General features: G+C 39.1%; 1 protein-coding gene across 2 annotated transcripts in view; it reads left to right on the forward strand.

Moving 5' to 3' along the window:
- The window catches only part of PRKCA (protein kinase C alpha), a 297,369-nt gene that overhangs the window by 203,497 nt on the left and 78,937 nt on the right, over positions 1–14,935 (forward strand). For both annotated transcript variants that reach the window (XM_026654585.2, XM_026654586.2), the window contains exons 4-5: positions 5,353–5,464; positions 7,077–7,205. In XM_026654585.2, coding sequence (XP_026510370.1) covers positions 5,353–5,464; positions 7,077–7,205 — 241 coding nt within the window. The remainder of the gene's footprint in view (positions 1–5,352; positions 5,465–7,076; positions 7,206–14,935) is intronic.

A 14,935-nucleotide genomic window follows, 5' to 3' on the forward strand; every position in this document is an offset into this window, starting at 1 on the left:
TTTGTTTGTTTGTTTGTTTGTTTGTTTGTTTGTTTGTTTGTTTGTTTTAAGTGCAAGTCTTTTGCATGCCAGGACCCACTATATCACTTTATATCCAAAAAAAATCTTCAAAATACATGACTAGAAATCTGCTTCTGGGTTTGATTTATCTGAGAGTATTATTGAATTAGGATTATAGAAGCATGAGATGGAATCCCTTTTATTACGAATCCAGACCTGCAGGAACTTGCAGGATCATGCCCTAAGTGAGTTAAAAGAGCAGCTTTTAATAAATAATGTGCACTTCACATTGTGCACACTCTGGCAGCTCCTGTGTCTTTAGCATTAATAGGAATTCCTAGGATTTGGTGGATTTAGTGTGAGGGAATTCTTAATAGACTCTTCTAGTGCTTGAGGATATTCCTTTTGGTTTTTCATTTTCTTCTGGCATTAGAGCACCTTTTTACTAGATGGATTACAGGCACAATCTGGAGCCTCATGTGCAAGGACAGATATAGCTCATAGAAGCTTTCCTCCTCCTACTGCTGCCATTAAACAATAAAGACAGTGCCATTTACTACCCGACACTGGACTCCTCCTTAAAATATAACAGGATGTGAGATTAGAACAAGATCCTGTGATCTCTTTACTTCCTGGATACTAAAAGAGTGGCATATAGGAGCCCAAATATTAATGGGAACTGCAGCATTCCCATTGTTGAAGAGAACAGGTGGATAGTTAACGGGAAAGATGTTTCTGTTCAGTGCCTTAGGGAAATTGTTCAAGCACCGTTCATTCATAGAATAATGTTACTGTTGTAATACTACAAAAGTCATTACATCAATGAACTACCCAGTGTGTGTGTTGGTAAATATGTAGTGTTCTATCTAATATGATTCATTAAGCTAAATAGATTGTACCCTTTTTGTGTATTTTCATGTTTACTTCAAGTTCACTACATCCTTATCGTATTGTGAAACGTTTTTTTTCAAAGGTTGTTTTATGGAATTTCACATTGTATTTGCTATACCCATGCAATTAGGAAGCAAAGTAATGACTTAAGTGCTCACACGTGAATTCTCAGATACCATTTTAGAATATATGGAAGAGATGATCAGAAAAGGCTCTATCTTCTGAATGATTTTATCTTGGATCCTTTTTTTTAACACACGTGTATACCCCTTTTCCATGTTTAGTGAATGTAATCAGACCTTGTCTTAGGCAATGGTCAGGGTAATGCATTTGCCTTGAAATCATGGCTTTATATGCGTGCTTGTACCATTTCATATTTCAAGCTGCCACTACTGCACAGACAGTTTGAAGGCCTGCAGTGTAGTACAAGATTAGACACACAAATACAGCAACATTCCCTGCAGATCTAGTGAGCTAGATATCCAAATGCCAGCCCAGAATGGGAACGATGTTTTACCGTGGCAACATGAATCTTTCATGACTTGTTGCCCAACAAAAAAACACAGGATTAAAAAAAGAGAGAGTTAGACTGATGGAAAATGCCTCTGTCATTTTCTAGCCTTAAAAGTTCCTGAGGTTTTTGTGTTTGCTGTCAATCAAGCAACTGGAAAATGTTTAAAATGGATTTCATATTAAGGGAGAATTTCCATTTCAGCAGGAGTTTTGATATTTCTTTCTCTGCATTCACATTCAGACAAGAAGGAGTCTTGTGAGTGTGAATGTATAGAATAAAATGGTCAGAACAAATGTACTGCTGCTCAAAAGATCGAATTCATGCTGTATGTGTTATTTTAAACATAGCACTACAGGCATTTTCTTAAGTTGGGCAGGAAACTACTATTAAATGAAATGTAAAAAGTTGAGTGATGTTTTAACTTATATATGCGTATATAATGGAGTGCCTTATAAGTATTTGTGAAAGCCAGTGGAAGTCATATAATTTTATATCCTAGTTAATTTATTTCTGTAGCATTTTACTGGCAAGAAGTGAGAACCAAATTCTGCCCTCGTGCATATACATAATTCTGTTTAAGTCAGTAGTTGTTTCCTGGAGATATCTGAGGACAGAACTTGCCCCCAAGTTTGCATGCTATTGGCTCATATGTTTGACCATTTGGAAGTTTCATAAAATGGTTTACTCATTGATATTAGGTGAGATTAAGCAAGTGCTAGTCCCATGGACGGCTCATTGGTATGCTGCTTTATGACAAGAGTGGTCTAGCCTTTCCTAATACAAGACACTGTTATTAGGCTGTACAGTTAGGCCCCGATCCTGTAAATGGTTCTCCAAATACTTAATGATTAATTTGAATGGGAGTACTCATGATAGTCATGTTAAGCACATGTATCAGTGTTGCAGGATCAGAGCTATCCAGTTTAATGGAGCAATCTCTGGTGTCCCACTATTAAACTCATGTATGTGTAATCAAAATGGGTTAAAAAAAGGTGCTCTGTATGGTTAAATAAGCTTTCTAGTTATGGCACACGGTATTGAATCAACTGCTGATAACCAAGGCAGCCACGTGATCTGTTTCTATGGCATAATCCTGCTTTGCCCAAATAGTAATTTAACAAATAAAACAAAAAAGTACAAAGGTATTGCACAATTACAACATGTATAGAATGAGCCCAACACTGTATTTTTATTATTTATATTTTATTTGTTGTTTTATACATAAATCAGGAGTGCTTAAAGCATATTAAGCCACTGTAAAAATGCAATGAAATTGGGTAAAATAATGGAGTTAACTATATAATATGAAACTATAAAATCAAATAACGTATGACTTCAACGTTTGCAAACTAATAGCTAAATTCAACAAAGAATTTATCGACCTGATTTAAAGAGAATTGGGATCAGAATCAACAGTGTCAGACAATAAGTATAAGGATAATTTTAAATATTTGGCAGGTGATCACTTCGACTCATATGTACCAGCCAGAGGCAATATACATCTACAGATAAAGTATATTGTGCAAGTATTTCCATGCTACAACAACTATTTGACAATACTTGTTTTACAGTTTTAGTGTAATACCTGTATTACAGGTACAGCAGATGATTAATTAAGCATTCACAATGATCATTTCCTGTATTTGCTTTTCCCTTATACTTATAGTTTTATAATCTGTCAGTCATAAATGTCATTTATGGCAGATGTTTAACACAAGTTTTAAAAAGAAGTGCCTCTCCAGTGTCAGTCTTAGCAACAGATTTATTGAACTTAGCAACAGCAACAGTGGTTAGCAAAATAATGTGTCTATAGAATTACAAGTTAAGGCAGCATTTACCCCTGCTCCTTCCTAATTAAAAATAGACTGAAGAGTTGGCATTGAAACTTTATTTTAAATGGTTTTGATATTACTGTGCACTCCTCCTTCAGAGGAACTGTGTGGTTCTATTCTTCAGATAACTTTCTGAAAAGTCATATTCCCATGACCCCATACCACAAGATCCCATTGGTTACATCTTTAATAAGTAACAAACAGATGTTCTCTGGAAAATTGTGAGTGTAGTTCAATTTAGACTGACAGCATTCACAAAATAAATATGTACAGCATTTCTTTTCATAACATATTTCAGGCTGAGAAATAAACAACAATCAATGTAATAGATTGTCAACTTGAAATCTGAGTTCATGTGTTTTATTCTTCTTATGAATCTTCTTAACTATTAGCTGAAAAGCGGAAATGAACTTTACTAGCAAGCTTAGTTTAAGTTGACATGGTACTTTATTTTTTGCTGACTGTATGGTAATAATCTAAATGTAAAATAATATGACCATTGGTATTAATTTAAAATGTACACAGAAGGAAACTTTTTCTACAGGCGGGGGGGAGGGGGCAAGGAGGAGCTAACTGGTGCCTGTCATCAAATGCCTTCTTCTCTACAGCTGGGGCTTTCCCCACTTGGCAGCAGCCTAATCAACTACACCTACCTGTTGAGGGTGGCATTTAGATTAAGATGTAGCTATTTGCTGTGTTAAAGGAGTCCTTGCATGACAGTTAGGTATTCATTAAAGTTGTAATAATGCTAGAAGGATCTGGAATTGCATAATCCCTTTCTCCATGGAGTTAGTCAGAGAATGGGCAGAAAGAAAGAAACAAAAAAGAGTGATGATGTAATTAATTTCAGATTCAAAATCCTAGTCATTTTTCAGCTGATCCACTTTCACCCCTCTGCCCCAGCCGGGATCCCCCTCCTGCACCCTGAACCCCGCATTTCTGGCCCCACCCCAGAGCCCACATCCCCAGCCAAGATCCCGTACCCGCTCCCACACCCCAACCCCCTGCCTCAGCCTGGAGCCCCCTCCCACACTCTGAACCCCTTGCCCCCACCCCCCAGCCTGTAGCCCCCTCCTGCACCTCAAACTCCTCATCCCTGGTCCCACCCCAGAGTCTGCATCTCCAGCCGGAGCCCTCACCCCCTCCCACACTCCAACCCCCTGCTCCAGCGCGGAGCTCTCTCCCATACTCTGAACCTCTTGGCCCCATCCCAGAGCCCCCTCCTGCACCCCAAATCCCTCATCCCTGGCCCCACACCCCCAGCCAGAGCCCACACCCCAACCCTCTGCCCCGCCCTGGTGAAAGTGAGCGAGGGTGGCGGAGGGAGGGGGGATGGAGAGAGTGGGGGTGGGGCCTCGGGGAAATGGGCGGGGCAAAGATATTTGGTTTTCTACTATTAGAAAGTTGGCAACCCTATTTGGAGTTACAGTACTGTATTTGTTTGACTTAAATGATTTGGGTGTATTCCATTTCACTGATCCTAAACTAGAAATTTTTTCCAAGCGGCCAGTGGCATTAAGATGTCTCATCGCTATACATTTCTTAGTTGGAAATTCAGTCAGGAATAGCAGTCTGAGTACAATATTTAGCACGTGTCAAGTTAAAATGAGCCCCTTTTCCTTTATAATAATACAGATTACAGATTTACAATATTTGAACATCATCTTTGATATTGGATTTTACAGTAGTTTTTTCCATGTTCTTCAGATTAAAGCGCTTACCTGAGTGTCAGAACAAACTTCCAAAACATGTTTTTTCCCAAATATCATATATCTTCATTTGAAGCAATGACTGTTATTAAATGTAATTAGTCGCAACTTGTGAATAAAGATATCTAGTATATGTCATGTTCATCGAAGGCTAAATCCTGTTGTTTAGTATGCAATCTTGCTCCTGTCAATGTGTGTTTTAATTGCAGATTGATAGCTGTACCAACCCTAGGTTCACTCAACTAGCATGTACCTTGTGAATTCGCTGTATTCTACAGTACATATAGTGTGCTTTTCTGCTACATAAACTGTGGACCTCTAATGTATTCAACATTTACAGTAATATTTGAAATTTGGTTTGCAGTTTTAGACATTACTTAAGAACCTATTTCTGCTTCCTCTTTAGGATCCCAGAAGCAAACACAAGTTTAAAATCCACACATATGGAAGCCCAACGTTCTGTGACCATTGTGGATCATTGCTGTATGGACTTCTACATCAAGGGATGAAATGTGACAGTAAGTAAGTTTTTCTAAAGTTATTAAAATGGCCTTTTAGATAATAAGGGAAACCATTAGGCATCAAGCGTCCTCTTTCCTTTGTCTGGAAAAATATTGTTTCAATTACAGTTAATTACAGTACTGTATATTTCAAATGAATATTTCATTATTGAAGACTCTCAGTAAAACAATATAAATCAGCCAAACCTCCTCCAGTGGGAAAAATGCTGTAAAAATATGCTAATGCAAACCATCCTGGTTACTGAAAAAGGAATCTATTGAGTTTGATGTGGCTAAAGTGTATTTGCCATCGCAGTTCTGAAGTTTGTTCTACTTGGGATGGGAAGGATGCATCCTTTGTGGAGACATTGGTTCAGCCCAGCTGCTAGCTAAGGTCCCGTATTTCATAGTCACTCCAGCAACAACCATAATTCATATGGAATCTGTACCCCAAAAGATAGGCAAAAGGAATCACCCTTGGGTGTGTAAAAGGGTGGCAAAAAAACAAAAAATGGTTTAAAATGCATAAATATTATTTGTACTGTCACAACAGAGCCATGCTTTGGGCTGGCCATTCTCCCTATTGTCCCACCTCCAGACTCCTCAAATGCACGTCCTACAACCATTGCCTTGATTTCCTCTGCTCCAGTGTCATCCCAGCTTTCTCCCAAACTAGCTACCTCCTGCTCCACTCCATGTCAATGTTCATAATCACCTCTTCCTGGCCACATATTGCACCCTCTAGTCCATCCTCATATTCCTTGATCTCTTGTGTGCTGATGACATGATCTGTCATCATCTCCTTGAAATCTTGTCCCCCCCCCCCCCCCTTGACTTTGTTGTCTTCAGTTCTTTTCATCTCTCTCTCACTGTTCCCAGAATATTTATTGTGGTGGCAGGGGTGGGGCGTGGACTCTCTCACCTTAAATCCTGCATCTCAGCTTGTGTCTCTAACATCTCTTGCTAGATTTCTCATCATAATTTAAGTTTAACATGATTAAAATTGTAATTCCTTATCTTCCATCCCAAACCTTCCACTCACCCTTTTCTTTGTCATTGATGGCATCAGCACCATTAAACTGTCACCAAGGTAGGTAATATGGATATGATTTTCCACTGCCTTCTCTCTAGATCACATACCCAGATCATGTCCAAATCCTGACATCTCTTCCCCTGTTACATCTTCATGATCAGCCTTTTCTCTCATTTTCTCTCCATCCCCCCATGCTAGTATTATGGAAATTAGAAAAGAAATATTTACAGTTCTGTATCAATAAGCAAACTGTCAATTTCTGTATTGGTTACAGTAATTTATAGCAAATGTTCTAATATTTTGGATCAAGTCTTTATTCCATGGACTCTTCATTTTGTCTGTTTTACATTCCATTAATAAGGTCACATTTTTAGGTGACTGAAGCTGAGCCTTTTATTGTGGTTAATACTTCAGTGTTTTTTAATAATATTTATAAGGAGAGCCATTGCATTTTGGTCGGTTAAAAAAAAACCCCAACAATTAATCAGATGTTATAGAATAATTTTACCACTCATGTTTACCATATGTATTTAGCATAAATATATTGACTTTCATACATGCCATCATTTTCTGAACCTTTTCTTTCCTGATCCACAGCTTGCGATATGAATGTTCACAAACAGTGTGTAATAAACGTCCCAAGTCTGTGTGGAATGGATCACACAGAGAAAAGAGGAAGGATTTATCTGAAAGTTGAAGTCAGTGGTGACAAACTGCAAGTCACAGGTAAAAAAAAAAAAAGTGTTCTGAGAATTGGTGACAATAGAAGGGTTTAATTTGAACTTTCCTGGGCTTTGGAATAACTAACATAAGTTGTGTTCAGCATTATTTGTAGCATATTTATGTGCCGTGAATGAAATCTAGGCTCATTGAAGTAAAGAACAAAACACCCCATTAATGTCAGTAAGGCAAGGATTTCATTCAATATGTACTTTAGTCTAAGAAATGCCATGTTATTATTTAAAAGAACAGGTTAGTTTATAATAGATACGCACATAGTTCAAAGAAATAATAGTGGCTCTAAATTAAAACGCAGGAACGCTAACTTTAAAATCTCTGTGAAATCAGTTTTTCAGGTAACCAACAGTAACCTGAAACATTCAGAAAAGCTGGGCCTCATTTACTTAAAAAAAAAAAAAAAAAAAAAAAAGGGGCGGGGGTGAGAGACTGCTTAGATTTCTCTTCAAGTAGGCACATATTCCTTTTGTTAACTTCAGTGGAGCTTCCTCATGCATACCAGAGAATGGGATTTGGCCTTTAGTTACCAATTGAGACATTAACAAACATAAAATACACATTCCTTGCTCTGTTGATAATTTTTCTAATTTTTATATTTTAGCTAGGAGTGACTAGCAGTGTACATTATGCCTGAAGCGTTTGTGATGGTGACAAATGTTACAATTCGTTCCTATTTAAAGTAAATGATTTGTGTTCTCACATCCAGAATACTATGTACAGTTCAGATTAAAATGTATTTACATTAAAAGAGCTTGTGGTGTGGAGAGTAGGAAAGGAGGAGGAGATGGGGGGTGGTATAGTTGATCCTTTCTCTCCTGTATCTCACAGGTCGTAAAGATCATGTTGAATTAATATGTAAAATATATCTAAAACCCAAATAAATTGTCGTGTCCTCATTTTCCAGACACTAATAAAAGCAGATGTCAGACCCCGCTAATTAAATGTACAAATTTATTTGAAAACAATAGAAATAATGAAATGTGATGTCATTTGGGAAGTGTCTACAGTAATAAGCGGGGATTAAATCCTGGCCCCATTGAAGTCAATGGGTATTTTACCGTTGACTTCAACAGGACCAGGATTTCAACCCAGATGACCAGGACTCCTCCAGTGATGGGATCTGTAAAGCAAACATATAAGAAACATTTACAGTTAAAACAGTCAGTGGAAAAATTGGCCCTCAGAATATGAACTTTGTGATCCTTTGGGTTTTAAGATGAGAGTGCTGCTCCCTTCATTATTGCTCTATTGTGATGGGGAATTAATTTCAGTTCTGAGGCCAAAGCAGAGCTGGAGGGATGTGAGGAGGTCTCCATTTTTCTCTTTTTTTCCTGGTTGTAGTGAAGTATCCGTTGTTGCTCTCATCATATGTAGGTATTGAACATCAGTCTTGCCCCCTTTAGATGCCAGACTGTGCAGTCTACCAAAAATACATTAAATGATAGAGGATATTACCTTTAGTTATTCACTTTTTCTTATGTTTCAGAATAAGTTAGAACACACATTCTGGGTTTTCTTGTCAGGCTGTCTATGATTGATTGTAAAGGAAACCACATTTCTGAATCTTCAAGACTTTTACAGGACCATCAAGATTTTCCCCATACCTATCTACCTACATTTTTTCATCATTTTGACACCAGAATATTTTACACCGTATTCTATTAAATCTTGTAAAAGACACTGGAAAGGAAGGAAAGAGAAGGATAACATATAACTACAGAAGATCAGAATAGCAGCCATGTGATGACTAATTGTAGCTAACTTTTTCCACTTGCGTCCCACTGATGGAGGAGGAGTAAACATCTCCAAGGTGCTGTTATTTAGGTCATGTTACTTTCACTAAATAGTGAAGGCATTTCTTAAATGATGTAGCAAGGTGTCTAAACTGTAACGTCAGGAGGAATTGATTTGAAAATCATAACACTGAAGAAATTGAATATTTGTATTAATGTAGGCCATTAATCAGAAAGGCACATGCTTAAATACCTAACTTTAAAGCTGCCCTGCAAAAATGATTCAACAAAGCACTTAAAACACATGCTTAAATCCCATTGACTTCAGTGGGACTTCAGCACATGCTTAATTACTTTGTTGAATAGGGATGATTTTAAGCAACCGCTTTTTTAGGCATGTGCTTAACAGTTCTGTTGAATTAGGGTCCCAGGATGAAGTTGACATTCAGCATTAGTTAGATGTCCTGAAACAGTTATACCAGAGTTCAAAGTATAGGATTGTAATTGGAAACTAAGGCGATTTTGAAGACTTTTCAAATACTGAACAATGAGCAGTGTATTGACAAGTAGTTTTATTTTACAATAACTTGTTTTAGTATCCCGCCTGGAAACTGGTATCTGAAACTCCTCTAGATTAGTATCAAAGGGGTAGCCGTGTTAGTCTGGATCTGTAAAAGAAGCAAAGAGTCCTGTGGCACCTTATAGACTAACAGATGTATTGGTGCATGAGCTTTCGTGGGTGACATGCATCCGAAGAAGTGGGTATTCACCCACGAAAGCTCATGCTCCAATACGTCTGTTAGTCTATAAGGTGCCACAGGACTCTTTGCTGCTACTCTAGATTAATTCATTTTAACCTCTCATGGTACTTTGACTAGAAAGACGCTTGAATTTAAAGAAAGTGCAGAAGATCAGTTTCGAAATCTTGCCAACTCACCAATTAGCCTTCACCTATAGACATTAGTTAATATTTTCATCTTTTTATGCATTGTGGGCCCGATCCTGCTTCCTTTTAAATCAATAACATAAGTCCCATTGACTCCAGTGTAGCAGGATCAAATTCTTTGTTAGCTTTTTGTATTATAAATGTCTCTTCAAAGTTTCAAAGAGGGTAAAATGATGGTAGCTTCTACAGGTGCTGCTGGTTCTTTTCACATGCATCGTCATGTTGAAGAAACAGAGCAGATTCAATCATTTATTCCCTGAGTATTGAAGATACAATACTTGTAGTTTTCAAGTGTCTCAGTTTTAAGAAAAGTTTCCCAGAGGAAAAAACAGAAGTCGTTTCAGGACAGGAGGTGTTACTGTATTTAGATAAGACTAGCAGAACTGGACAGCTTCAGTGAGGTTCCAAGATCGGATGTGCACATGATTATTTGTTTACAGTGGTGTTGTGGCCGTGTAGCTCCCAGGCTATTAGAGATAAGGTGGGTGAAGAAATATCTTTTATTGGACCAACTTACGTGGGTGAAAGAGGCAAGAAGAGTACTGAAGAAGAGCTCCTCTGTGTAGCTTGAAAGCTCGTCTCTTTCATCAACAGAAGCTGGGCCAATAAAAGATATTACCTCACCCAACCCGTCACAAATTTGAAAGATTTGTCTGTTACTGCAATGTATACACATCTCAATGAAGAGGAACAGTTTATCTACACAGGTGTATACAGATATCCAAAAAAAATATTCACTATGTATAACAACACAATGCAATTTGATAAGAATTAGGAATGTGCTGGACAGAAATCTGAATTGCCCGCTCTCCTGTCCATATCTTGTCTCTATCCGTTTTAATAGCAAGCTAAAAATATTTTAAATGGACAAAAAGACTCTATCAGGGAGATTCATTAGGGAGGCAAAACAGACTATTGATTTGAAATACAAAATTATTTAGCAGCACAGGAGAAACTGAGGAAATAATAATCGGTTTAAATCCTAGGTAGATGGGTTGTAGCTTGTTCTTTTGAAAGACCGCTTTCGTGTTTTTCTTAAAAATAATTATAATTTTTTTTAAAGTAGAAAATGGACTCTGTTCAGACAGCATCCCAAGTCAACAGTGTGTATTGCTCAGAATTTCTTCTTTGGCATTTTCTCATTCACTATCCTAATTGAGTTGATATGCCGAACAGCAGCAGATGTGCTTGCAGGATTGCAACAAAGAACTTGCTGCTGCCACAGTTGTGATTCCTTGCCTAGTGATTAACCTCAGCTATCAATCTGGGTTCGCCAATGCCATGTATCGATGGAGAAATTTTTTTAAAAGGATGCTTGCCTCAAATTCTCTTATATTGAATACAAGATAGACAATTGTCTAGAATGCAGGAATATATTGCATCTGCATGTCCTTAGTCTCCTGTGGATTCTTGATACCGTGATTGAAATTAGAATTCAGACAAAATGTTTTGCAGTTTGCATCCAATGTGCACTGGGCATAAAAAAACAATTATTTGGTAAGCATCAGCATTGTGGTTAAACATCTCAAAAACTTTACTGCACCTAAATCTCCAAATATTTCTGTCCCAGTTTTATAAGACTGGGAGTTTTAGATAGTTCACCTAAGCAGAATCTAGGTTCTGACTGCTCAGCAGAGCTAAAACAATTTTTTTCCGGTTCTCTCATTACTTATTGTTTCTGGGATGAGCCAATAATAGGCCTTAGGGTGTAGTGGAAAGTCTCAGAACTGCTTTTCATGTGTCAAAGATACTTACCAGCATTTGACAAAAATCGTTCAAATTTTTTTACATTTTAAATTCTAACATGGAAGGAAAAGGTGGCTTTCCCCCCAAGCATAGTATCCTGTAAAGCAGAATTACATTGGCTTTCAGAATGAGTCTTTGGTCACATTTGTTTAGACATTGATAGCAGATAGTCTAGGACCTGCTGGGCTGTGTAAATATTCACTAGATTGTGTTTACTGCCAGAGAAGGTCTACAGAAGGCTGGAACTACTAAGGAAGAAAACAACAGGTGCACTGAGCTAACTGTGTCAAAGCCAAAAGCAGGGTCCTATCTTACAAGTCTGGAAGTATTTATTCTCCCTACATCCATGATGTTTTAGTGGCATAAAATAGATGCTCTGAGAGGGTCATTAAGCCTGACTTGAAGAGAGCAGTCATTGTGTTTTTACCACTGTTTGGTCCAGTTTAATGACAGACTTTTCCCTCTAAGAATGGCGGATCTTTTTGAATGGGATTCATAATTACTTATCTTGCCAGTAGATGAGCAGAAGGCTGGAACCAGCGTATGTAGCAGAACAGGCCTGAGGTGCCATAACATTTAGAATGAAATCCTGGCTCCACTGAAGTCAATAGCATCCCTGTCAGACCTGCAGGGATGAGACACAGTGCCTAAAAAGGGAGGGGAAGGCAGAAGCACATACTTGGCAAGGCAAGAACCAGGCCTCTCCTTCTTCTCTGTGTAATGATTAGGCTGTGGACATGCTTGTCTAGCGTTCAGGGCAGGAGGCTGGTGTAGTGGTTGAAACAGAGCTAGGCAGGCCTAGCCAGGTTATCAAGTCAGGGTGAGCGAGAGCCAGAGGTCAGAGCAATGTTCATAAGCCATATGTCAAGTCCAGGGAGCAAACTAGAGCTGAGGGCCAGAAATCAGGAGCCAAGCATCAAAGCTGTGGTCAGAATATGACTATCAAGTCCAGGGAGCAAGCTGGAGCCGGGAGCCAGAGGTTGGAGCCAGAGTATCAGCCAGAACAGGAGCAGGAAGCCAGGGACAAGAAACAGGGATCTGAGGGCAGGACCAGAAACACAGCTGTGGTTGTGGAACACGATTGAGTAGCCAGGCATCTAGATCTGCTGAGATTTGAGACTGTGCCAGTTAGAGCCTTCAGCCCAGGAGGCCGGGTTCATTAGCTCAGTCAGCAGAAGGCAATGAGCAATGAGTTAGCTGTGGGTCCCTGACACTCCAGTCCTCCACCTCCCATGGACAGGTCAAGCCAATTGGCTTTCATGCTCACCGCGTTTTTTATAAATTCTGCCTGGGTTTTTCAAGGGCACCTTATGCCCTACTTATTCACCTTCATGAAAATGATCTTGGGGCTTGCACCAGAGTAAATTTGAGAATTAGGATTCTGAGGACTGTGGAATTGATGAGGTGGTTATGTTCACACGCAAAATTGATTTGGTCAGAGATGCTCTCAAGAAAAGTTTGGTGGGGCGCTTTTGAGCCAGCCTGTATGGACAGGCCCCAGAAGAATGTGATCCGTGAAGTTGCCGTGTGGCTCAGTGATCACACATAGGGCATACATGTTGGAAGAGAATCACCTAGGAAGTTATGGAATCCATATTCTTGGAGGTTTTTAAGAACAGGTTAGACAAACAGGAATCGGGGGGGGGGGGGGGGGAGAGGGATGGACTAGGTGACCTCTTGAGGTCCCTTCCAGCCCTATATTTCTATAATTCACAAACCTGCTTGAAATGTTCAGTCTCTCTAGATCAATGGTTCTCAACCTATTTACCATAGTAGACTACATTTTGCAGCTCTTTATGTGTTATGCGGGCCGCATCCACACAATGTATATTGTGACAGGTTAGACCCTTATACACACACCCCCCGGTCTGGGATGCCACCTGATGTACTGAGGATTCACTGAGCCTGCCTGCTCCACTAGCCTGGGCTCCCTCTCCCTGTTTTGCTGAATCAGGCTCTCCGGCCTCTGGCAGCACACACACAGGTAGGGACGCACAAGCTGTAGAATCATACAAAGTCTGCAAGCAGCTCTCTATGGGAAGTTTCAGCTAGGAAATTGCCCAGCACTCAAGTGCACAGCCCCTTTGGGGAGTAAACCCAAAATAATATTGTCTTGCGCTGTATAGAAAAGTCTGCACAGTGCAAGCTCATAAAAATTTGCACTCTCCCTTGATGTGGAGAGAGAGATATGCACAGTTTCTTCCCCCCACCCCGGATATGAATTGCACAAACTGGGTGACGTTATAAACAAGAAATAAGTTTATTAACTATAAAAGGTAAATTTTAAGTAATTACAAGGGATAGCAAACAGAACAGAGCAGATTACTGAGCAAATAAAACAAAACACGCAAACTAAGCTTGATTCACTAAAGAAACAGGTTACAAAATGGCTTAGGCAGGATGCAGAGTTTCTGTAGCTTAGAGTTTGTTGTTTCTCTTTACAGACTAGACTCCTCTGTCTCAGTCTAGACTCAGCCCTTGCCTTTCCATCAGCTTAGTTCCTTTGTCTCCTCAGGTACTTTTAGCAATCTTTCTTCTTGGGTCGGAAGGCAGAGAAGGGAGAGTGCTGATGGCCTTGCCTCCCAGCCTTAAATAGAATTTACATAAGGCCTTTGTTTCCAGTGGAAAAGTACCAGCAGTGTCCAAGATGGTATTTTGCATCAGGTGATATCATTACCTGACCTTGCAGTGTTGAAGCAACCATGAAACCAGGTTTATTTGCAGTGTCCACAGGAAGAACTCCAAGAAGATGGAAGATCCACATCTTTAAAGACTCGTTGTCTTTTTCTAACGACCCATCAAGGCTGATTGCTTACTGTCTGGTGGGCGTTTCCCAAGTGTATATGCAGTTGTAATTGTTACATAGTTAATATTCCTAACTCCAGATACAGAAATGATACATGCATACAAATTGGATAATCACATTCATCATAATCTTTCCAATGATATCTCACATGACCCACCTTGAATAAAACATCTTAGTTATGCCATATTCATATTATAACCATATTTCTATGAAGAATATGTGGTGTAACGTCACTCCACACAATATATATACTACCTGTATGGCCCTGAGGATGTTGCATGAACTGCAGCTGTGTGATGATTAGGCCGCAAGCAGCCAATAGCCTGTGGATTAAGAACCACTGCTCTAGATATTAGTCCGATATTAACATTTTAAGATATAATTAAACAACAAGAAAAAAACTGATGATATGTTTTTTCAATATTATCTTTAGGCAATATTCATTCACACTGGAGTTCATTTACACTACATCTGTGTATTATCAGAA

Source organism: Terrapene carolina, unplaced genomic scaffold, assembly GCF_002925995.2.
Source record: "Terrapene carolina triunguis isolate 2854851 unplaced genomic scaffold, T_m_triunguis-2.0 Scaffold192, whole genome shotgun sequence".
NCBI classification, from domain to species: Eukaryota; Metazoa; Chordata; order Testudines; family Emydidae; genus Terrapene; species Terrapene triunguis.